The sequence below is a fragment of the Dicentrarchus labrax genome, unplaced genomic scaffold (genome assembly GCF_905237075.1).
Source record: "Dicentrarchus labrax unplaced genomic scaffold, dlabrax2021, whole genome shotgun sequence".
NCBI classification, from domain to species: Eukaryota; Metazoa; Chordata; class Actinopteri; family Moronidae; genus Dicentrarchus; species Dicentrarchus labrax.
The window spans coordinates 8,355,931-8,380,636 of record NW_026136708.1 but is presented as its reverse complement, the minus strand read 5'-3'; the positions used below and the strand labels follow the sequence as shown (position 1 = coordinate 8,380,636).

The window sequence follows — 24,706 nt, the reverse complement described above, 5'->3', positions numbered from 1 at the left end:
ATGCTCATGAATCTTCTTGACAGGTTAAATGGTATTTACTCTGCAAAAAGTGAAGTGCCGACTAACTGGCTCGTTGCAACTCCGTGTGATACCCTTGACCTTTCTGTGTTTGCTGCGGCTGTAGCCTCTTAAATTATCAATGAGGGAAGCATTGAACCGCAGTTAGGTGGACAGAATGCAAAAGAAGTCTTGCATGTGTTTGACTGGACTCAAGTCATCAGTGTTTGATCTAAAAGTTCCCATAATGGTGGTGCTGAAAACAAAGAAAGAATCAAGGATGTTACAGAAAAGTGATTACCAGACAACTGCTTGTGATTATTACTCATTTTTCTGATTTATTGGCTTCTAAATGGAAGTATAAAATAGGCTTAGTGCTCTAAATGGAAGTCACCTTGAACAAGAACATCAGCAATGGCGGTAAATGGCAATAATGATAAGCAGTTTCGCTATAAGCTTATTAATGTGGTCAGGCCGGTCTTCCTAATCCCTCTGTCTTTTACATTTGATAACAGGCAGGGAACGACTGCTGTCACCTTTTCCACTTTAAATCCCAGACATCTCTTTTTTCTGTCTGCTCAATAATCATTGCATTGTGTGTGCCGGTGGATTGCCTCCTCTTTAGTTACATGTTTTTCTTTTTGTTTGCACACTGTGCGAGCGGTACAGCTTGACAAAGATGGAGTGTGCACACTCTAATATGCTTCCAGTGTTTTAATATCACAGGACAATATTTCCAGCCTTCCCATGGGCCTCTTTCATTTTATTTTATGACAGTAGGACACTGAGCAAAGTGTGCAAGTTTTATACATGTAGACTTTTATTAGCTCTGTGCCTAAACAGTAGATGACAGCAGGACAAAAGGTTAATAGCAACAGCTACTGTGTGCATGCTTGTGTTGTATGCTGTAGTGGAGCACACAAAACATATCAGCCAAATCTTTTGTTTTAAAGTGCTATAGTTTGAGTGCTTGTACAGCTGTGTGTGCCTTTGCGCGCATTTCCGTTTAATATGTGTTTCATATATTGACAGACATCCAAGATATTCTGTACTAATGACTGTCCCTGGCTTTTCTCTTTCACAGCTCCCATCAACCCTCACCTGAGTAAGTAATGTGCACCTCACTTAGCATGTCTTGTCAGAGAGCGAGCTCCTTCTGTTGTAACACAGTCTGTGAGAACAGTGGGGAGACTCAAAGTAACCGTACATCCCGTAGAGATCTGGCTCTCAACATGTCACACTGCACTGGAAGAGTTCTCTAAGTGTTCTTAAGTAGTAATCAATGAAGTATGATAAATAAAACTTTCCTTTAGGAATTCTGAGTAAACCTGCATCTGGATATTTGACATGCTTTAAATTTCTGAGGACTTGAGGGATGGAGTGTGGTTGCATGAGAAATGTGTTTTCTGTGTGTGTGTGTGTGTGTGTGTGTGTGTGTGTGTGTGTGTGTGTGTGTGTGTGTGTGTGTGTGTGCATGAGTACATTTGCACGCTCTGTGCTTTGTGAGCATTACTTATGCATGTATTTGTGCAGTATGTGTTTATATTCTTTAATGTTTAGTCCCATTTATGACGCATTTCATTGTTGAAACTTTACAAATTCACATTATTCACGCCTTGAGAATCCACACTTAATCATTGTTTGCTGTGCTGCAGTGTGCTGTTGTGTATTGAGGTTTATTTATTTATATAGATATATATTTTGGTGGGTGTTCACACAAACATTGCCAACATAATAACAAACATCCTAATCACCAACATCATTATCCAAATCCCTGAAGGAAACTGTCTTACCTGCACGCCTCCTCTTCCTCCCTCCTTCCTCTGCCTCTCCTCCAAATCCTCCTATCTCTCGCGGGCGCAGAAGGCGAAAACATTTAGTTTAGCTCACAGTGGATGGGGGCGTTAGTGTCTAGCGCCGGGAGCTAGACCTCCATTTAAATCTGCATGCCTATGAGGAGAACAGTCAAGAGTGCCTGCAACCTGGCCCTTTCCTCCGCTCTCCCGCTCCACCACTTCTTTCTCTCCTGCTCTCACTTTCTATCTCTTTCTCTCCCTCGCAGCATCACTGCCCTCTTCCTTCCCTCAGTCCATCCACCCACACTCCACCTCAGTCTATGTTACCTCCATTACCTGAGTTAAAGCTGCGGATTCGGCTCCTCTCAAGGTCACCACTCCAAACTGCTCCCAGCTACGTTTTAATAAATCAATGAATATTTATCAGAACACATGCCTGCATCCCTGAATCTAAATGCTCCTTTTTACTATCTCTTTGAGGACACTTTCAGCAGCACTATGTCCTCTGGTTAGGTGTTTTGCTTTGTTTGTTACATGGATTAAATGGAGGTTTTGACACTGCTGATCCAGCCGCTACCCCTTCATTAAACAGAGTGGGTTCGTTCCCCACACATATGATTTCCGACTATTCATTAGTATATTCAGTGTTAGACATTCCCCTACATGTGACCCATCAAAACCCCACGCTTGACTTACAATTACTTGTATGTTTTTCTTGAAGCGTGACGAAACCTACAGTTTCATTCCCTCCCTACACACTCCACTAGTTTAAAAATTGCAGCCAAAGGGGCGTGGAGAGGAATGGAGGAGAAGGGGCGATGGGGGGTAATGTCTCTACCTGCACACCCACTCCAGAGAAGATGGAGAGCGATAGAGAAGGAGGGAGGCGGTGTCCATTTGATTTGAAAAACTGATTACAAAGAGTTCAACTACAAAACATCCAAGGACAATCAACTCATTTTAACTTTCAATCATGAAAAAAAGAGAGTTTTTCAAAATCATTAGCAGTTCAACAGATTTTTATGCATGTAAAACTACTTCCACAGTGTCAAACAGCTCCTAGAAAACCATTAATACCTTTAAAGAAAAATCACAATTTAGTGTTTCCATCCTCTTTCACAGGAGATTTATATTTTAATATCATTTGCTAAGGCAGTGTGTGTGGGTGTGTGTTTATTAAATGCAATCCACCATGCCACAGTACTGGGCTTTCATGGTATAGCTTCTAATAACCAGTTCCGACACACACAGACACACACTCTCAGATACACACAGACACACTGCCATTGGGTGTTTTTGGGGTGCAGTACTCTCTCTTCAGAGACTTCCTTACGGAACTGAACTAAACTGTGTGTCGTTGTCAGGGAAAAACCAAACACACTCAGTGACGTCTACACAACAGTCAGTGAGAGGTCACATCTTAATTTAGAAATTCTCTTCACCGGATCGTACGGTGTAATTAGGACTTTGCTGTTGTATATCCTCCTGAGACACACACACATACACACACTCCAGGAAATCTCATAAATATACAGTAGGTGTCACACCGCACACATACTCTCTTCTCTCTTCCAGGCAGTGTATAACTTCTCACTCTTTTATAATGAAGTGAATGTAAAAGCCTGGTTCTGCTCTGTCGCTCACCAGGAGAGTTCCACTGCAGCTTTGAGGAGGAGCCTATTTGCATGTTCACCCAGGATAAGAATGATGATTTCGATTGGACACGGCACAGTGCTGCTACCCGCGATACAAAGTATACACCCAACACTGGGCCCAGTGGTGACCGCAGTGGATCCAAGCAGGGTAAGTAGTTTGAGAAACTAACCCTAACCCATTTCTACCTACAGCAGTAACCTAGCATCACCTCCAAGGCCAAGCAGCTTATTTGAAGCTTACTACTGTAATTATTTATAGGGTAACAGGTTACATTCAGGATTGGTTCATCCACTGTGTAGTATTTTCACACTGTGTGGAATGCACTCCTGGATGCTGCTGTATCAAGAGTTTAGGGTAACGTTAGCGGTTCGAGGAAGTTTACACTCCAGCAAACTCAGCCACACTTGTTATCCGAGATAACATTAATTTTGTTAAACTCAATTTGGTTTATCAAACTAACTCATGGTTAGTCCTTATCCTCAAAGCCTTTTCCCTTGTACATTTTTTAAAAATACAAAAAATGAAGCATAAATTGAACCTTTTTATTGTTTATCGAAGTTTTTTTTTTTATTGTAAGCATCCAGTCAGTCTTATGTTAGAAAGAAATAATCCAATCTTACATTTTCTTTGTTATACTGTATTATACTGTAGTAGTAGTTGTAGTAAAACATAAAAATAATCTGCTCTGAATAATATTTCCTGTCTGAGATGAGTTTTCCACATTGTTTTCCCTCATTCAAAAATAAAGGAATCTAGGAATATACTGTACACATACTGTATGTATGTGCACTGCATGTTTCAAGTTTCTACAATACACTGTTAACTGCAGAGATTTAAGGTGAGCACAGAGAAACGTTTCTCCTTCAGTATGTCCATTCATTCAAATCTTCTTACAAAAGTAAGATGATTGCTTTGTTACAGCTGTCACGATGAACGTGTCAGATCCACCAACAGCATTAGAGAGAGTGACCGCAAGTGTGTGTCTATGTGTTAGACCTGTTCACAGTGTTTCTGTGTGCTTTTGAATGACACATGTTGAAATGGCTTCAGCTCTCATGATACTGAGAAAGAACATGTACGTATAGAGAGTAGATATATAGACAGATACATGTAATGTAACAGTACAACCTCAACATTCACTAACCGGTGGACAAGTTATTCAGTTGAATTTCTCAGTTGGGGATTTATCTATATAGCTGAGCAATCATATTGCAAAACTATGCACCAATAGGGGGAAAAAAAACACAGTTGGTGCAAGTGATTATTTTTGCCAGCTGTCAGTGTGGCTCTGAAAACACTGCACCTGCTCATTGGATTAGAAAAAGTCGGTTGATTGCACACATTTAAATGGACACCACTCTGTTATTTCATATGTAATCCATGCATGAATACATGAATCCCCCCCAGTGCACAGGCAAACAGTGTGATCATCATGTTATAAAACACTGCAACATGAATGTGTTGTACCTTTTTTCCAATACTGCAACACTGAAAGTTCCCTTTCTTTGACATGTTGAAATACGTTGGAAAGTGTTCCCAACAGCATAATAGATGATTTCAGCTGTACTCATTGTGTCACCAATAGCTTGATGCAGCACAATCTAACGATGAGCAGCCTTCATCATTTATTTTCAAGATAATCTTGTAACTGACTCTCTGTTGCTGTTTCCAAGGGTACCTAAGCCAGAGACATTTGCATAATGTTTAGTATTCAGTATGTTAGTTTCATGTGTAGGTATTCCATATTGAAGAACTTAATAAATAAAGAATTACCTAAATTAGATTGTAGGATCCATCAGAGGAAGGTATCTGTGGTGGAATAAAAGTGCCCATTATGGTACTATGGCTCCAGCAGCAGCTGAAGCAGTAAATAATGCATTGGCTTTAATCACCTAATGGTTTCAAAACGTCCAGCATTTCATTACCAGCCCCATTCCTTTTTACGTATAATTATCTGATATGAGATTCAACTGAGGGAGATATTCCATTTGATTTTGGCTGCAGGGGCGTGGAGCTGCTCACCAGCTACTGTACCTTCCCTGTGCCTGTGGCAGGGCAGAGATTGGCTTCAGATTATGCAGCTCAGACACAATCAGAGGGCTGTTTGACTCACTGCCATCACCGCTGCTGTCCATGACTGAGGGAGCATGAATGTAACCCCATTGTTATCGTACCCATTTGCCCCTGGTCATAGCTATTAGTAAAAGGAGAACTGTCCTTCGTAGAAAGGCCTGCTTCTTATCTCTGATATGGACGGTTTCATTTCCACCACGCTATCATAGACTGCTGAAAAAGCAACTCAGCATGACCAAAGAAGCCAAGCTTTTCCCAGTGTTTACAGTGACAAAAGATTTGTTGGTGTTTCAGTAGGCAGTCAGAAAGTAGTCGTGGGATTGTGGACACTGCCCGACTAAAGCACTCATATTTATCAAAGGGTACATTCACTGTTTGTGCAGTTTCCCAGGGAGGCACAATGACTTTGTCTTGTGTCCTGAGGATATCCACAGGGCATATTCAGATAAGATACTGGACTCCACTACATACATACAAGTATAACAGTAGACATTGTTGGGTCATTTGCATGAAAAACGATTCTTGTTTATTGCAACGTGGGTCTCATCACTGTTTGTCCCATAAGTAATAACATTGTACTCGCCAGGTTAATGTAGAGATCTGGGAATGTGGTAATGGGGCAAGAAACATGAGCAGTCAGACCGTTTTAAACAAACCACCATTTTAGCCAGACTTACTTGGAAGAGAAAAAAATGTAAAAACAACTACATTACAAACTATCTTTTTAACCTACCTTTAAAGTGTATCCACACTAACATGCAGTGATGGATTATTTCCAATTTAGGATCGCCTCCAAATGTTTAAGATAATCTGGCAAAAGTGTTAGCTCGTTTGCAACATGTATAATGATCTGACAGTTTGTTTTCCTTGACTTGGTGAGTACAGTGTTAACAAAACTGATATAAAAAAGTTGTAACTTCCAGAATCTGAATTGTTTGTTATTTTTTAGATTTTGTATATTAGGATGATTTTGCCTGCTAGTAGTAGCCTCCTGTATGTACTGTATACATATGTTTTATGTGTGTTTTTCTGTGTCCCTGTGTTTTAAGGTTTCTACATGTACATTGAGACATCAAGACCACGAAAGGAAGGAGACCAAGCACGGCTTGTAAGTCCGTTTTTCAACGTAGCGCCTAAAAACCCTTACGGTATCACCAACCCACCTGCCTACTGCTTCGGCTTCTTCTACCACATGTATGGAAAACACATAGGTAAGATACATTCCTCATATGCTTCACTGTCCTTAGTATATATAACAAACGTGTCGTTCTTGGATTTAATCCACTTATCCAAGATCATCTTTATTTATATTCATTGCTCAATATTTCATGGAAATAAAATAGAATAATTACACTCATTCATTAGATAATCTGTCACTGTTCTGTGGTTTTGGTTGTTTAAGCAGCAAAAGCAACTTAAATTGATTTGGCAATTCACTTCTAAATGAAGGGGATGCATTTTTATCTGTGCGGAACTAAATAACAGTCAATGAGGAAACACCATGACAAATTTCATTCACCAAAAAAAGTCCATCATCAAGCATCTGAAGGACAGCACACAGTCTTTAAAACATAAACTGCGAGATGAGATTCTGGAAATTGCAGTCCGCCACCTACATGTGAGACAGGAAACACAGTAGTCATGCTGAGACAAAAGAGCAAGAATGGCAGCACTTTTTTCTGTAAGCAACTAAATTTCAGTCATTTCCAGAGAGTTTGCCCCCATGGTGGGTGCAACAGGGAGTTTTGTGCTTTCATGCTAAAATTTTGTAAGTGCAGCTGTCAGATGTTTCAAGCAAAAGAAATCTCATTTTTGCAACAAACCCCTTCAAAGGTGTGTACACAAATCCTGGGCATTAGCTCTTACATTCCTGTCTGAATGTAGAAAACAACCTTGTATGGCCCATTTGAAGATGGGAGAGCGACTGAAGGAGCACTCTGTGGCTGACGTCTGACTCTTAGGTTTTCTTCACCAGGGACCCAATCAGCCAACCACAAGCACTCCTTCTCTGAGTGCATGCTGTTTGTGTGTTTGTGCATTTGGGAGTGTTGAGCAAGATTGGATCTCTAGCACAAAAACAGACTTATACATTGCTGAAGGCCTCTAGTGGCGACTTCTCTGTCCTAGCTTCACCCCGTATCATTAGCTACTGCACATAAGGCAGGTGAGGGGTGCTGCTGGGTGGGGTTGCAGCCTCAGCTAGGTATCATGGGGGCTGGATGCTGTTCAAGCATGAGAGCAGTTTGTTAGACGGTTAGCTGATGTTGTGCATTCAAAGCACTGTAGAAAGCATTTACAATAATGGCAAAAAAGTCATTCTATATTTTATTAAAATATCTATAACAAGGTTTCTCAAATTTGTACCATGTACCACCAAATTGAGAATATATGAATTCTGCAATAATTCAAACCTGTTTAATCAGTTTCTTGTTAAAATATGTCAATATGTCTCATAAATCTTGCACAACCATGTCAGCATTTCAGGCAATTCAAAGGTTTAGGAACTCCGTATCTTCGATCTCCAGATATTAATGGACCTAAAATAAGCTACTTGTATGCAGCTCCGACGCTGGCCTCTTAAGTTGTAATCATGTAAGATGGTTCCTGTGTTGGTGCATTTGGAACCAGCTGACCAGTCGTCAACTGTCCACCAATGTGTGTTCGGTCACTGCACCCTTGTGTGTTGCTGAATCATATTCTGGACTGGTTATAACTTGTTAAGCCCCAAGCCACCAAATGTCTGCCATTTATATCTACCATGGGCTGCTCTCTTACCAAACATAGGTGGCCTGTGTTATGGACCATCAGCTTTGACATTTGCGCTTTTAAAAAGCCCAGTGACTTCACAGTTTTGGCAGTGGTCGTCTGGCAGCCATGATCATGACTTGTTCAAAGTCTGTTAGATCACACTTGAAGCCCATTCTCAGTCATCCATTCATATGCAAAGTGAGTGTGGACATAGATTATAAGCACAGCAGCCTTGAAAGTACTTAGTGTGGCATTTGAGGCTGACACGCACAGTGACGAACATACATTGCTCCCTGCCAGTGTTGGTTTTTTTCGTCTTACCGCTAGGACTAGGCTGAAATTTTCAAATCTTACACAAAAGCATCTACAAAGCTCTTGAAATCTATAACAAAATATGATTATGTGATTAAAGGCATACTATGCAGTTTTCCGGTTTTGTCAAACAGCTACCCCTAGAGTCGCTGCAGAGTACTTGTATTTAATGTTAACTGTCGTAAATACCACTCACCAGAGCCGTCTCTATACAGCTCTGTGTCTCTGCACTCACGGGCTGATCCCCTCCCCCCTGTATACATGTTCAGTAGGATGGAAGCGTCGGACATTGAACAGGCAAAGATAGACTCTGAAGATGTCTACTGACCAGGTAACGTCTGAGTGAATGCCTGCTAGTGTCTTCCATTGAGGCTGCTTCTTATGTCGCTGATGTATGTGACGTCGCGCCGTAAAAGCAATTCGAGATTCTCGCGAGATTTGGCGGGACGCCACCTTTCAGACTTGCATTGCTGGTTCTGCCAACTGCATCCCTCTCCTGCTTTGCTATTGGGATGATTCCCTATACTTCGAGTTCGTTTACCATCGAAATGACTTTGAAACTGTTATATTAAGGTAAAAATCTTGCATAGTGTGCCTTTAACACTCAAAAACTAACTAAAAAGCTAATCTGCTTGGTTGGTGTGGTTTGATCAGAGTTTATAAACAAACAACATGCTGTCACAGGGCCGGCCCAAGACTCCATGGGGCCCTAAGCAAAATTTGATTTTGGGGCCCTCTATTACTGCCATGTGTCTTTTTGGGAATGTGAATGTGTCCTTTATAGGCAGTGGCCCTCTTAATACCTGTTCAGTCCCTTTCTCAACTGGCGGAGCTGCTGATCCCTGCTCCAAACTGGATGCTGAAGAAGACACATCAATCTCGATGACCAAAGATGAAGGACCTATAGGGAAATTAAAATAATATTTTTGGACAAAATTATTAATCTCAGAATATTCTGCAGTACACTGAGCAATTATAAAGGCTGTTTTGTTGTTAACTTACCAGGTACAGCTGAGGTTGCAGAAGACACAGTAGGGACAGTGGGCACAGTGGATGGAGCAGAGGATAGAGATGGACCTAAGATGAAAAACAACAAAAACAAAAGCTAGCCATGTTATAGTCATATTACACTTGAAAATGATGCAGCTTATTTTCTAAATAAAAAGTACAGCTATAGCTTGTAATAAGAAAACAAACTGCCAGTGGAACAACTGCAAATTGCTTGAGAAGTTTTTTAATAATATGGATTTATCTAAAATCATGTCCCTTGTCATATGATTATATCTTATATCTTATATTGAAAAAATATTCATCTCAGTATGTACTGCAGTGCACTGAGCAATTAAAGGCTGTTTTGTTGTTAACTTACCAGGTACAGCTGAGGTTGCAGAGAGGACAGTTGGCAGAGTGGATGGAGCAGAGGATAGAGATGGACCTGAGATGAAAAACATGTCCCTTGTCATATGATTATATCTTAATGAGATAATTTGACTAGAAATTAAATATATATGGTGACAGTTTTTGATCACCTGATTCATCAACCTTGGCTGCTCCTGAGGTGGTGGATTGCCCCTGGGCTGAGTCAGTGCCTCCTCCAAAATATTTTAACAGGGCTCCTGGGGAAGTTTCATATAACGTATGAGCATAATAGGGAGTTGATGTAAAAAATATGTTTATTTACTCACATAAATTACTGTGCTCTGCAGCAAACAATTGCAAACAACATACCTCAAACTATAAGTTAACTAAATTAATTCATTTATGCAAAACCATATTACCAGCAAACGTCACCGCGTTTGTTATTAACGTTAGTTATTAAACATTTGCTATCAAACGTTCTTATCAAAAACATTGTTTTGATGCCAAAAAGCGACCCAGAATAATATATATACACTGAGAATCAACTTATTCAAAGTATTATACAAACACAAAAACGTTGGCTTGAATAGTAAGCTATCTAACCGACCCATAAGTAGTAAGACGTTTTGAACTAAAGTTAGCTAGCAAATTTGCTATTATAGGCTAATGTATTTGGAACAAAGTATCAACAATAATTAAGGACTTTCCTAATTTCAGGGAACTTTTCAAAATCTCCTTGACACCAAATGTAACATTACCAAGACATACCTTTATCTTGTCTTTTTTTCTTCTCTTCCTCTTTCTTCCTTTTTCTTTTTTCTGCCCCTGAAGGTAACGTTAGGTCCTTTATTGTGACATCATTCACCTGCTCCTAGCTCCTGGATGCTCAGTGTACACGGCACGGTTGGGAGCTCTGCACACGTTACTAACAGAGCTCTGACAGTTCGAGCAGAGAGTCAGTAGGAAACTACACTCTGTTAACATCATATTGTTGATGGGTTTTTTTTGGTTTTTTTGTACAAGAATGTACATTTGATAATATATGAATCATCATCACTCACACATGGTCACGGGGCCCTAAGCAGCTGCTTAGTTCGCTTATGCCTTGGGCCGGCCCTGTGCTGTCATACGGTTCTGTTCACAATATTGGTGCATGGACGTACATGATCTTCTCCCAACCATGGCCCACTCACCTCAAACTTGTGAGAAAAGCACAGATAATACAAAAAAAAAAATCCATCATCGATAAACAAAGACAAAACTGAAGTCTCTCTTGTGAAATAACTCATGCTGTTCTTGATTCTTTGTGTCCATGTGGGACTTTATCTTAGTAAAAATCTGATTGCAAAAATATGTTTTCAGGGCCTTTAAAAAGAGAAATCACAATGACATATGACAAAAAGAGAATGCAACACAAAAATATCCAGTTACCTAAAAATACTACTTCAATAAAAATATATTTTAGTCAACAATAAATAAATAAAAGAAGAGAAAGAAAGAAGAAGAGTAATGATAGTGAATAAGCTCAAAGAGTGGACGGGAAGTTGCAGTTTTGTGCTCATTAAACTTGAACTTGACGTTCAATAAACTGTGAAATCACTACAGGCTGGCAACTCCACTCGTCTCTGTTTTGATTACATGTTTACAGCGAGCATTTGGCTGCATTTACCTCAGTATTCTAGTGAGACATCGGCGGTATCGGCGCCATCTCCACCCTCCACCTGCTCCGCTCTGAGCTTCTGCTGGACCTGCTGCTCCAACACGCTTACCAACCTCGCTCTCTTCTTCTTCCTTTCATATTTTTGGACTGCGCTATATATTTTTATGAGCTAAATTCTCTTATGTCACTGCCACTCATTTTTAATTTCCTTTGAAGATTGCTCAATAAATTTTTTGAATTTTGTATTTAGGCTTACAGATTGTTCTACTGAGTAAAAGGCAGTTTTTCTCAGTTGGAGGTAAACTGCTGCTATGTTTTGGAATTTATGCAGCATCACATTTGTTTTTGTACAAATCTGACCATTGAACTCCACCTAGTGAGCTCTCCTGGTTATTCAGTGTAATCCACAAATGTCACTGAAACTCAGCAGAGAACTGTAAAATGTAAATTTTCACTGCTTTAAGTATTGTATTTTACTGATCCTTCAAGCTTAACACTGAGTTGACCACAGGGCTCCATAGAGTCCAGAATATAGCCAGGCTACTTTTCAGCTGTCCTCAGTGGAAAGGCCAAGTGGTAGTGTCCAGGTGGGGGGGCTGGACCAAACATCTGGAGAGGTGGAGGCGAGGGAGGTGGAGAGAATATAGGGATAGAGGTGTTGGAGGGCAACTCAGCAGGGAGATGAGAGCTCCTCCGGCTCCCTGCCGAGGTTGAGTAGGCCGTGACATTTCCAATTTGCTCAAATTGATCGCCAGCCAGACCCTCTCTTCCCTGCCCTCCCCGTCTGTGGTGAAGCCAGTGCCCAGACTGTGGCGTGTTATGATGAATGGGCTAAATGTCAAGGACTTGAAACCCAGCTCAGATCCTCCATAGCCACGCTCCATTTAGTATTCTGCCTCTCTGGCCGTGAGAGAAATTCGCCCCTGAGCCCAGGAATGTTGGTTTGTGTCCGCTTATGAGAAATGGTCCAAATAATGTATGTTCATGTATACTGTATATTTTCCCTTATTGCAGATAACTTTGTTGTTTTAAATAGTTGAAGGCTTTTTCATGTTTAGAGCTGTGAGTCACAAAGCCATCAGACATGGCATAGCACCATCTTAAAATCCTGGGAGTTTGATGCTCTTTGAGACTGTGCTGCTGAGGTGAGTCACAGTTGAGTTGTGGCAGCGCTGAAGGCCAGAATCAGTCGATAAGGAGTTTCGCCTACACACTGATGAGAACAGTGGCACAGGCTCAAAGAAACTCCTCCGTAGTTAGCTAGCGGGGGGATACCTGAGACAAGGTCACACTTAATTACTGAAGCGCACATCAAAGTTTGCCTTTGGAGCCCGTGTCGCATTTGTTTATAGGATTAAGTCTCTAGCAAAGCACACCAAGCGAGTCTGTTTTAAGCCTGACCTTCTGAGAAGCAATGGAGTCATCCTTTCATTAGCAAGAAGGGTGGTACTGCACCTCAATCCCGCTCTCTCTTGTCCTCACTACATAATTGAAATATTTCCGGGAGCTATTTCTCACTTTTCACCAGACTCACATCCTTCTCTTCTCAGATCTTTTTAAATTTCACAAGTGTCTGCCACAGGTATTTCTTAAAAAAAAAAATGGTACTCCAAAGAATATACAGCATATTCCTTTGCTCAGGATGTGATGACACTGACATAACCACCTACATCACAATGAGTTCAAAGAAAATGTAAGCCAGCCAGCTCAGCAAGAATCCTCCTACATCCTAAACACTTCAACGGGAGATGAAACCTGCAGGTCATGTTCCGTACAAGAGCTCATCTCTCACTGGAGATTGTGCTGTCGTTGGGGAAAGTGTATACCGCGCTGATGAGAGAATATGAACTGGGACGTACAGTATAGCTTCTCTCTCGTTTCCTCACAGACATGTTTATTTTTTTATCTTCTCTTTTTTGAAGGGAGCTGTACTGTAATGAGGCACCTCGCTGAGGCAAAGACGCTTCCAAAAACAAGTTTGCAGTCGTAGTCGCTGCTGTTGTTGCTTGCCTGTTGTGTCAACGGAAAGGTGCTGCTTTCCATACGTGTGAAATTCACTTGACTTCAGAACAGTGGTCCTGCTGGGCTTCACTACGGTGTCAGTACTAACCTGATTTGGGTCTTTGGATGCTGGCCCACTGCTGAAGGATACAGCTCTCTCTCTGTCTCTCTCTCGCTCTCTCTCTCTCTCTGTCTTACTGCATGGCAAAGAAAGAAACTAACACAATCGGTGTGTTTGGAGAGGAGGGTAAAGTGGTTGCACTCGGTGTCATCATCTGACAGTTTTATATCAAAGCCCAGGGACAGACAAGAGGTCCCTCTGAGGGGAGTCTTCAATTCAGACCTGGTATATAGTCTATTCTGTCTCAATAACAGCTAGTATTTCTATGTTATTGTAAGGGTTATATATGAATTGGCATTTTCAAATGTAGAGCTGGTTTCAGCGGTCACATCTAGTAGTTTCTCGTGTGCAGAAATCCAGATCAAGAAAGAAGCCAGACTGTGGCACCCTGGTAGCTCACCTGGTTGCGCTGGCACCCTGTGTACCAAGGCTGAGTCCTTGCTGCAGCGGCCATGGATTTGAGTCTGACCTGTTGCCCTTTCCTGTGTGTCTTCCCTCACTATCCTCCCTTTCCTGTCTATCTTAACCTGCCCTGTCAAATAAAGGCAAAAAGCCCAAAGAAAAAGAAGAGAAAAAGGAAGCCGGACTGAGCAGAAATAGTTTGAAATTAATGATAAATTAGGAGGAACTGTTCTCCACAGGAAAAGTATTTACACTCACCAAAAATTCTCATCACACATTGCCCATTAGTGATAATTAATTTGGATTAATATGGGCTAGAGAATAATTTATCATTGCTTGCAGAACCCCAGCTTAATAAATGTATCAATTCATATGACCCGAGCTTAACCTTTGCTACTGCTTGGCTCTACTTCGAATGCAGAGGAATACATAAATTTGAAATGCAGGAGACAGAGATGAATAATAAGCTTAAAAGTCTACATCCAGTTTCACTTGCAGTTTTACACTGGAATTCACAATGGAGTCCCCTAGTATGGTTGTAGTATATCAAATATAGGAGTGGATTTTCTACAAAAAAGATTCATTGTTGCAGTTTCAAGCTTTTACAGTAGCACTCTAGATATAAGATCTTTAATGGATATAAAATAATCTGTACTTGTGTAACGCCTGTGTAGTTCCAGCCACTCTAAGCACTTTAACACTACATGCCACATTCCCCCTTGCTCAAGGTCACTTTAACCTGCAGCAGGGGATCGACCCACTCTCTACCTCCTGAAAGTCTTCATTGAGGCCCCATATTGTTATGAAACTTGATATGAGTTAGATAATGACAGAGAGAAAAGAAGAGGCCGTGGGCGTGCATTGAAAGTAAACAGAAACCTTATTCTGTCTGTATTTCATTGTGGTAACATACTAAATGATTATAATGAAGATAGACCAGTGCACTGCTGAATGCTAAAAGGTTGTGATGACAAACTGGTTACCATGTGTACTGATGACCTACTTTAAGTTAAATACTGTCAGACAAACCAAGTAAGCTATTTTGCCATTTTATATTGTTTTCACACGGCCATACATTTATTGTAATCATGTTTGTGTGTGTGCATGCTGACCTCTATGTGTTACTGTCTCACTGTCCCTCATACAGGAACACTAAACGCCTTCCTCAAGCAGAAGGGCCAAACAACCTCTGAGGGCCCCGTGTGGTCGCTAAGTGGTAACCAAGGTGACCGCTGGAAGCAGGCCAAAGTAAGCATCCATCCAACGGCGTCCTTCCAGGTGAGACCAAAAAACTTAATCAATCCAATACACAGCAGCATTCCCCTTGTTGCCCTCTATTTTCTTCTCCGACTGTGTTTGTATGGCGAAGTATTAGTTTCCTTGGGGGCTGCATATTGATGTAGCACTTCACAAGCCTCGATATTAAGCAGAGAAGTGGACGGGATCCATAGACAGTGTTTGTTGTTGAGAAAGCAATATCACTCACGCTTTGCCATCAGGAAGCCTAATCTTTGTGAGTAGCGAATATAGAACTGCAATATTCTCCATCATTTTTACTGCAGCAGTTGCGGAAAGTAATTATAGTTTCAGCTGCACTTCTGTGGGCTTTTTTTTGTTCCCACTCTCACTTCTAACAGTTCTAACACCACAAGCATTCTCCGTTCTTTAAATTTTGTGACATTAAAAACTGAAACAAATGCTTGCCACCTGCTGGGTTTTTTTTTAGGGGCAATGTGGTAAAATTACACTGTGTGCACCCTTTTATATTTTATCTTACATTTTTGCTAATTTTCTTGTTTTTGTGCTCTATCAAGGCTGAACATTTAATAAGACAAAGTTGTTTATTTCTCTGTAGGTGGTGCTCGAAGGTATCCGGGGACCAGGCATTGAGGGAGACATCGCCATTGATGATGTCATGCTAGAGGAAGGGGAGTGTCGAGACCCACCACCCAGTGAGTAGCGACACATTTCCACCTCCTCCATCCCCTCTCGTTTCCCTCTTATCTGAGTTCTGGGGTCTCGCTCTACCTCGCCGGACAGGGTTGAGATTTACGAGAGGGGATCTAATCTGAGACACTTGCCAGCATTGAGCTACCATCTCATGGGGAGAACACGGTTGCCGTAGCAACAGTGTTGTAATCACATGAATGATAGCCACACTGGCTGAGTGGAACACTGTAATTGCGCTGCAGGAACAAACAGAAGGTAAAAGCAGAAACCAGGACACAGAAAATGGCCTCCAATTGACAAGGTGACATTGGTAGGCAGACAAACGCTGTTCCTTTGATTTAAATCCTGCTATTTATGGTTGGAGGAATATTGTTTCCACCAGCTTCTCAATCTTAGACCTCCATTTAAGATTCCATAGATAAATCAGATGAATCATTTTCATTTCCATGTCATCTAAAATGTGTGGTATTTATTGCTGCAATATTTGTATTCATTTAGATTAATCATGATTCAAAGCAACATCATTAATGCATTTTTATGTTATAGGAGTGGTCGCCCAGAGTGATGTTAAGAATTATGCAATTCAATCCAACATGATAAATCTTACATGACTTTATGTTCATGTAAGAGAAAATTAATCATCAAATAGTTTCTGGAAATACATTTTTGGGAATATATTTATTCACTTTCTTGCCGAGAGTTAGATGAGAAGATCAATACCACTCTTGTGTCTCTGTAAAGTATGAAACTGGAGCCAAGACATACTTAGCTTAGCTTAGCTTAAAGACTGAAAGTACAGGGAAACAGCTAGCGTAAAAAAAAGGCTATTTGTGGTTTTACAGGGGTTATTTGCTATGTCTTGGCTTGGAGCAGTGACTTTCTGGAGTCCAGGAAGTCACTTTGTCCAGCAAGGAAATAATCCAACACAAAACCGAGGTGTAAAATCACAACTTAAACAACAGTTCACAACTTAAACAAAACACTTGAGTTTTTGTTTCTGAAGACAGAGCCAGGCTAGATACATACATGAGAGTGTTATCGATCTTCTCAGGAAAGTATGTTTCCTAAAATGGCTATTTCTTCTGTCTGGGGATCTGTGTTTTGCTCATTGGAGTATATAAAATTCATAGCTACCATTATTTTCTGTTTATTTTACTTCTTCCTATGTAGATCTCAGCAAGGCTCCTTCCACCTCCTCCCATATATGGCTGCTATGCGTCACCTTGGTGATGACCCTCCTGGAAGGTCAGAGGTGACCCTTCTCGCTGTCATCTCAGAGGCGAATATTCAGACCCACCGTCTGTGAACTATACCCTCGGCATCCAATCACCAAAGATTCATGCATCCTGAAAGCAGCAGGGGACCCCTGACAGACCACGGAGGGACTGAAATTCATGAAAGAGAGAAAAAATAGTGATAAAAAAGTTACACAAAAAGTAATAAAGAAGATGCGCTAATTTTTTAAAGAGACCTCTTTTACAGAAAACACCCCTCGGTGCAGGACTTGGGACATCTTTACGAGCACAAAGACAGGTGGGCGATGAATAAGCCTGGACTTTGGCGAAAGAGTTCACAAGCGTCGAGGGAGGACAGTTTGTAAAGCACAAGAACAATTTTATGAAGTTATGAAAATATCTTTGGAAGGTGGCAGAATATAGACACTGCTGACTTTTTGAAGAAGAAATAACATTTCCCTGCTTACAAATACATGGAACCAGACCTTTCTCTGTGTATCTTTATCTTCATCTTCTTGCACCAGATAGCCCAGCTTCACGTCACATCTTGGCATTTCTTTATCTGCTTGGTGCTGTACTGTAGAAAAACAAGGACTTTGGCAACATTTAGTTCTGTCTGCTTACTCCCCTGTAGCTGCCTATGTATCTTTTTAACACTGTGCTCACGAGTCCAAGTGGCCAACCGACGGTATGGTGGCAGAAAAAAAAATGCAGAAGAATCAGCGGAGGTGTAGACAGCTGGACTGGAGGGCAGAAAGAAGTTGGAGCTTGGGAGCTGAAATGAGAGGGACGGGTGGAAAGAGAACAGAGAGGAGGTATGTTGAGGAGAGGAAGAGTGGAGGGAGAGGAGGAACAGGCAGAGAGTAGAGAAAGGTCCGATAAGTGAGGCCTGACTCGAATATTCAGTCAGCGGTCCACCTGTGGAACAGAAGCCACTTTACTTTCTGCCATGAAACAAAGTGCCTTCAGATTACAAACCGAATCGTGAGCCTGGGTGTTAATCAACATCGGACACATCTCTGTTCATGTTTCCTCTGATGGGCTATTTTCTACATGTTTCTTTTGCCCCACAAGTGCTGATGGGAGGGCATGTGTGTTCAGAGGGAGTATGGGATTGTGCCCGGATTCAACTCCTGATGGGACAGTTGTCTGTCTGTGTGTGTGTGTGTGTGTGTGTGTGTGTGTGTGTGTGTGTGTGTGTGTGTGTGTGTGTGTGTTATGTGTGTGTGTGTGCAAGTGCGTGTTTGTGTGTGTGCATGCGCCTAAGCCTATGCCTACGCGTAGTTCAATGTGAGGGCAGCAGACCAGGCAGTGCTGGCAGACCAGGTTGGCAAACAATTTGGATAAAAACAGCGGCAACCGTGAAAGTGAGGCTCTGGATCTTTTTTTTTTGTGTGTGCAGAAAGACAGTTTAAGATCATACGGAAGGATAAAGACATTTCGTCTAATGAATACCCCACTCTCTCTTCCCATGATTCTCCTTCCCTGCGGGTGAGCATTTTTTAACAAAAGAAAAGAACAACTGCTGAATAAAACATTGCGTTGTACAGGGAGGAGAGCAGGAACTTTGGGACTGCAGGCTCTTCATTAGGGTGATACGCCTCGCCCCTGTCCTCCAACATTTATATGGAACAATGAGAATAAAAGATAATAATGACCATAATAATAGTCATGATATTTTATTACTCTAGCGAGAATGTTTCTCTGCTTTTACACAAACTGTGAAGATTGACTGTGGAAGATCTACCTGAGACCATAACCTTAACCAGCGGGGTTTTTAAAAAATGTATTGTAAAAAAGAGAAAATAAGAAAATGAAAAATTCCGTTCATTGTTGGTTATGACAAATGTTTTGAGGACTTGTGTCTTGTTTCTTATATTTTCTGTTGAAGATGACTTAACTTCCTTTCTCTTCTTGTTGTCTCCCTTTGCATTGCTTAAGTATCAAAGCTGATGGAAGCATAAGAAGTAAACCAATTTGGTAACTGTATAACTTGTAAATGTTAAAGAAGCTCTATTCAAAGGTTTATGATAAATGTTTTATGTTGGAGTACAGGAAGCACAACATACAGTTTAAGGTCTCAACATATAAAATCCATTTTATATTTCTCTGCACATACGTGACCTACTCCCACAGGCTTTTCAACACTCTGAAACAAGTCCACGTTTAACAGCAAATTGATCATTTTTTACTTGTGACATTCATATTTATAGTGCAACCAGAACACGAGAGAAAGCAAAGGAAACCCATTCAGGAGTATAAATAAAACCTTAATGAATGCAGACTGGGTAAAGGTTCAGTTTGGTGTTGTGGTTGTTCAGCATATGTAGCCTCTTCAGTGGAAGCCTGGGTGGTCTGAGTGGGTTATGTACATGTGTGAACATGAAGCTGTGTACAATAGGTGTGATAAAAAACTGATACATTTAAAGATGATAAATATGCTAAACAAAACAGAGCAGAATGATGAGCATTTCAGGGCATCCTTACAATATCATTATGGTCTGTATGATGTTATAGAGATCACAGCTATTATCTGCTATCCATTTCTGTTGATTTTGTTTTCTCTCCTTTCATTTGTGTTTTTATTTCCATAAGGCCCAGATCACAATGAATGTAAATGGAGTTCTGGGAGGAGTTCTTTTCTTACAGTCTTACTAGATGTAATGTTTTACTAAAACATGTGTTTTTTGTGTGCTTTTGATGATGAGAACTTTTCAGACTTTCATAGGTTGTTTTGGACACATCAAGAACACGACGTTCGCCTGACTTTGACACAGACTTTGACACAATTTCCAAAAAAATAAGCTCAGATAAAATATCCATTAGCTAGTTGCTATATCCTCCTGTGGTATAGTAGGTAATGAAAAGTGCCAAAGTGCCCGTGCAGTCGTCACTGTTACTAAGTATGGATATGAGTTCCTTAAGATATTTTGGTAATTGTTCCTTTTACACCCTGAGCACCTGGTCAGTTCATAACAAGAATACAAAATCCTTATGTAATAGAGACCTGGAAGTACATGAATGATTAAAAGTTACAGCTGGATTTAAAGGAAAGAATGCCTTTGGTATCACTTTGGTGTTGAGGTCAATACATTTAAAGTTTATTTGCTTTATTTCTCGACGCTCCTTAGCTTAGCTTAGCATAAAGACTGAAAAGAGGGAGAAACAGCTAGCTTGGCTCGAGCTGAAGGTAACAAAATCCATCTAGCAGCACCTCTAAAGCTCACTACTTAACATCTTGTGTTTTGCTTGTTTAATTCATGCAAAACTCGAAGTATAAAAAACAACTTGTTATGGTTTAATGGGGGGTTGTCTCCATGAGCTTGCCAGGCACCTAGCAGAGACTTAAGGAGGTCACTGCTTTCAGCCAAGAAATATTCTGGCACATAATAAAACCGCAATTAGTCATTTTCGCTCTTCGTTTTACGTGCGGATTAAACAAACAACACATAATGTGTTCATTGGTGAGGTTTAGAGGTTCTAATACGATTTTGTTAGCTAAGCTAAGCTAACTGGCTCCCAGCTGTCGGCTTATATTTACCATACAGACATTAATGGTATCAATCTTCTCATCTAACTCTCCTCTAAAGTCGCCATACTGTGAAATGTGTTTTGTGCATGCTGAAATTATATCGGTATCAGCCTTTCAAAAACTATGCAGACCTGCTTTTGTGGTGTATTTTAATAATTCTGGGTACATTCATACATATCTGCACATTTTTTATCCATGTGAAGCAAATATTGTCTGATTTTCCAATAGTCACGGCTGAAATTGGACATAAAAATGAATCATTGTTTGTTTCCATGGTATGACAGCTCTCACCATATCCTTGATTTCAATTTCTGTGCAATTCACACACCCTGTGTCAGCCTCTGCCCTTTGTGTACGCAGGGGATGTGAGCCTGGTGACTATCTTACACACTCAGCTCTGCTCTATTTATTGATAAAAGTACTCTAAGCTACTTCAAAGTACAATTGGAGGGGATTAACAGTTTTTGAATATGTAAACAGTGTTGTGTGACAGTTTTCTTTCTTACGGTGTTTACTGGCTTTATTTTGATGATGAGAGGCTTCTGTAGTCGTGGAGGGTGTGAAGTGTTCATAAACTAACAAGGGGAAATGGGTTTGAGGTATTTGTCTCTGCTGATTAGTTTGTGGTGCTGGAGCTGAATGTGTCCATGTGTGCCTGGGCCCAAGACATTTTGTGTGTGTTGTTTTTTTCCCACCAGCACACACAGTGTCAGATGTTTCTCACAGCAGCCACTTTATTTTGACACTCATGCAAGACTTTGCCGTGTGTGTGGTGATAGTGCCATCAATTTTAATAGAGGGTTACAAAAATAAAATGACAGTAGCTTTTTTTTTTCTTCTCTTTTCTTTGTGGTAGACCTTTCTTGGAATCTATTAAGTTCAGTCCTTGAAAAGACTGTCATGATAACATAAAATTTAAAGGTCTCTATTTTATTTATTATTTTGTCTGCAAGAATTGTACTGCAATCTACTGCAACTGTCCAGTAATGAATACTACACTCTCATATAGAGCAAAGCGCTAGGGAGAGCACTGAAGTCACACTTGCATCACTTGATGGGCATCAGCTGTTTTCGTTCATAATTCACAATCACTAGCTGAATCTACGGCCGTGTGGCTGTCAGCTGACTAGCAACGTCCAATTATATTCATGCAGGTGTCCTACAGCTTGGCCGTTACTGTATAGCCTGATACTTCTCACTATTACTCATTTGCCATTGTTTGCTACAACAGCTCCCTCCACCACCTAAAGCTCCTCCTTATGTGCCATATTTTCTTTTATATAACAGTCTTAACATTCATGTATGTTGCTGCTCGTATTGTTTGAGAGTTCTTCAAACAGTAGAGCCTTTTCCACCAAAAATATCTGTATAACCATTTGCTATATATCTTCAGTTCCTTGACTAAAGTGTCTCTGACTGACATGCAGTTATTTGTTGTTGACACACGCGATTATTTGAAGTTGATGGTAGTCATTTTTGAAGCTGTACTTTGTGATGGTGTTGTACTGGGTTGTGTTATGTTGTTATTGCCTCTCCATGCAGTAAATGTAAATTAGATGGAAAAGGTTTTAGGGCACCTTTCAATGCGATGCAGTCAAATAAAATGACTATAAAGTACAGCCTGAAAATGCACCATAGAATTCAGTCCATACAACTACAACAAAAAAAAGTTAAAGAAATAAAGCTTGCAGTTTCAACAAATATTATATTTAAGGTGTTTGGGCCAGTTGTATTGCATTGCATTACATCGTACTGGACACCCTAGAAATTACCTTTTTCCTTTGTTACACTGCAGAAAACAAACAACACTAGTCGATCTTTATTGCATAGAAAAGGCAATAGCCATTTGGTAGGTGGGAGGAGGAAAGCAGGCTGCAGTGATAGTGTTTTCCTTTTAGAATGCAGTTTCACCTCCTTTACTGATAAAATTACACATTTGACTTGCTGCCTTTGTGTACCATAAATGCTACGTGTTGGTCTTAATTGAACCGCAAAGGAAATAACCTATTGTCAAATATGGTAAGGTTGGAGTACCATGGAAACAAACAAGGACTTGTTTTCAGTGCTGTTTCATCCTGTATTATTTATTAAAATCTGTTATTTTTTTTGTGCATTGATGAATACACAAATACATAATGCAGTTGTGCATGAATGTACCCAGTGCTCAGATTAATACCATTAAAATGGAGGTACTGTAGCATTAAAGGACGTGGTCTGTCAGAGTTTGTGCAGGCTGCAGATTGAACATAATTGCTGTACAGTGCATTATGTTGAAACAATTTCCCAAGTTCTTTGCTAAATTTGATTAAACCTATCCATGTGAGCAGAACCATGACCAGTTGCTATGTGGAAAATGTAATTTAAAACAAAGTATAGCCTTAATTTCTAGAAAGTGCATACCTCATAATATTATAAACAGGTAGAAGAGATCCTGCTTAACAATTCCCAACTGTAATGTTTCTTGGAGGTGTTTTTAAAGAAATTCAGCTGTAATTTTCACATTTTTACCAACTTAGTTACAGCTATAATTTAGTATTCTCGCTATGTATTTAAATGCTTAATACCTAGTGCTTCGAGGGTCTCTAAAAGGAACAGTCACAACAATTCTTTCTGAGTGGAAATGTTCTCATTTTCTGTTCAACCTAAGAAGGGCTTTGTCACATTGTGCCATTCATTGCGCTATTTTAGCTCCCCGAATAACCATTCATTTCCACTAGCATGATATAAATGCAGCTGGTTGCCCTATTATCACTATACACACCCTGCTTTCTTGGTATTGATTCAGCAAAGAGAATTGGTGCCAAAAGTGGGGGAGGCATTGTGGTTAGGTACGACCAGCACCGACAGAATTGGCATTCACTGTGAATTTGGCACTCAGAAAAATGTTCGTATGAAGCAGTCAAGCAGGAACAAAATGTCTGTCAAATTGAAGCTGAAACATTACCTGTGTGTTGAATGTTTTTCAAGAGTAAAATTGCCATCTTAATGCGGTAAGTTTCTTTTACTTTCACACAGTGGCTAGGCAGTACTGAGTGACTTCTCGACAGGAGGCTGACTGCAGTCTCACTAAATAACTGGAAGAGGTAGACACATTTCAGAGATCTCATTTTACTCTGTCAGGGAAGAAGCAGGATGTCGTTATTTGATGGCATGGCTGCTCAGTGTGACAACTTTACCGGTGGGAAAACTGCCACCTCTTGGTACCTTACTGTCTCTGGTGTTGGAGTGAATCTCGCTACTCTACGTCTCGATAGCTTTCCTCTTTTCTCTGTCCTCTCTTTCTGATCATGAATCGCAGGCCCGCAGGAGCAACACAAATTCCCACACAGACTCCATTTTTACCAGTTATTTACCATCAGTGTGGCTGACAGCGTGCAGAATGACAAGAAAAGACCCCTGGAAATAATGAGATGTGATGCTGTAATATCAAGGTTGTTGAGAAAGCTGTGTTTCAGTGATGTTATTTATCTTGTTCCGTGCCGACACCCTGTAATGATGACCTGTCACTCTTCTCTGTTATGTGCTCTATATTTATATATGATCAGGCTTCTTTTTCACTGTATTTCTTTGGATTTATCACCCATTTTTTGTGCCATACCTGCAACTAATGAAAAAATAAAGAAAAGGAATATTTTACGCGCTGTGTGAAATACATTTTCAATTATGCAGTATGTATGAGACTAAAACATAATAAAGTAGAACAAAACAGGATAGAATAGAATACGTTCCATATTATATGCTTAGTGCTTAAACACAAATCCTCTTGTTTCTGTAGCTTGCCTGTACTTGACACCTTTGTCCCCATAGTTTTTCAAAGGGAAAGCCAAGTTATTCCCACAGTGACCACCTGTCTCCCACTCAAAG

The 24,706-nt window shown here is 40.5% G+C and overlaps 1 protein-coding gene across 3 annotated transcripts in view; it reads left to right on the top strand.

The window, feature by feature from the left end:
• The window catches only part of LOC127367824 (MAM domain-containing glycosylphosphatidylinositol anchor protein 2-like), a 165,226-nt gene extending 140,748 nt beyond the window's left edge, over positions 1–24,478 (top strand). For all 3 annotated transcript variants that reach the window (XM_051407964.1, XM_051407966.1, XM_051407965.1), the window contains exons 13-18: positions 1,082–1,102; positions 3,441–3,596; positions 6,572–6,733; positions 15,273–15,403; positions 15,981–16,077; positions 17,246–24,478. In XM_051407964.1, coding sequence (XP_051263924.1) covers positions 1,082–1,102; positions 3,441–3,596; positions 6,572–6,733; positions 15,273–15,403; positions 15,981–16,077; positions 17,246–17,331 — 653 coding nt within the window. In that variant the 3' untranslated portion in view covers positions 17,332–24,478. The remainder of the gene's footprint in view (positions 1–1,081; positions 1,103–3,440; positions 3,597–6,571; positions 6,734–15,272; positions 15,404–15,980; positions 16,078–17,245) is intronic.
• Positions 24,479–24,706: the final 228 nt, after the last annotated feature.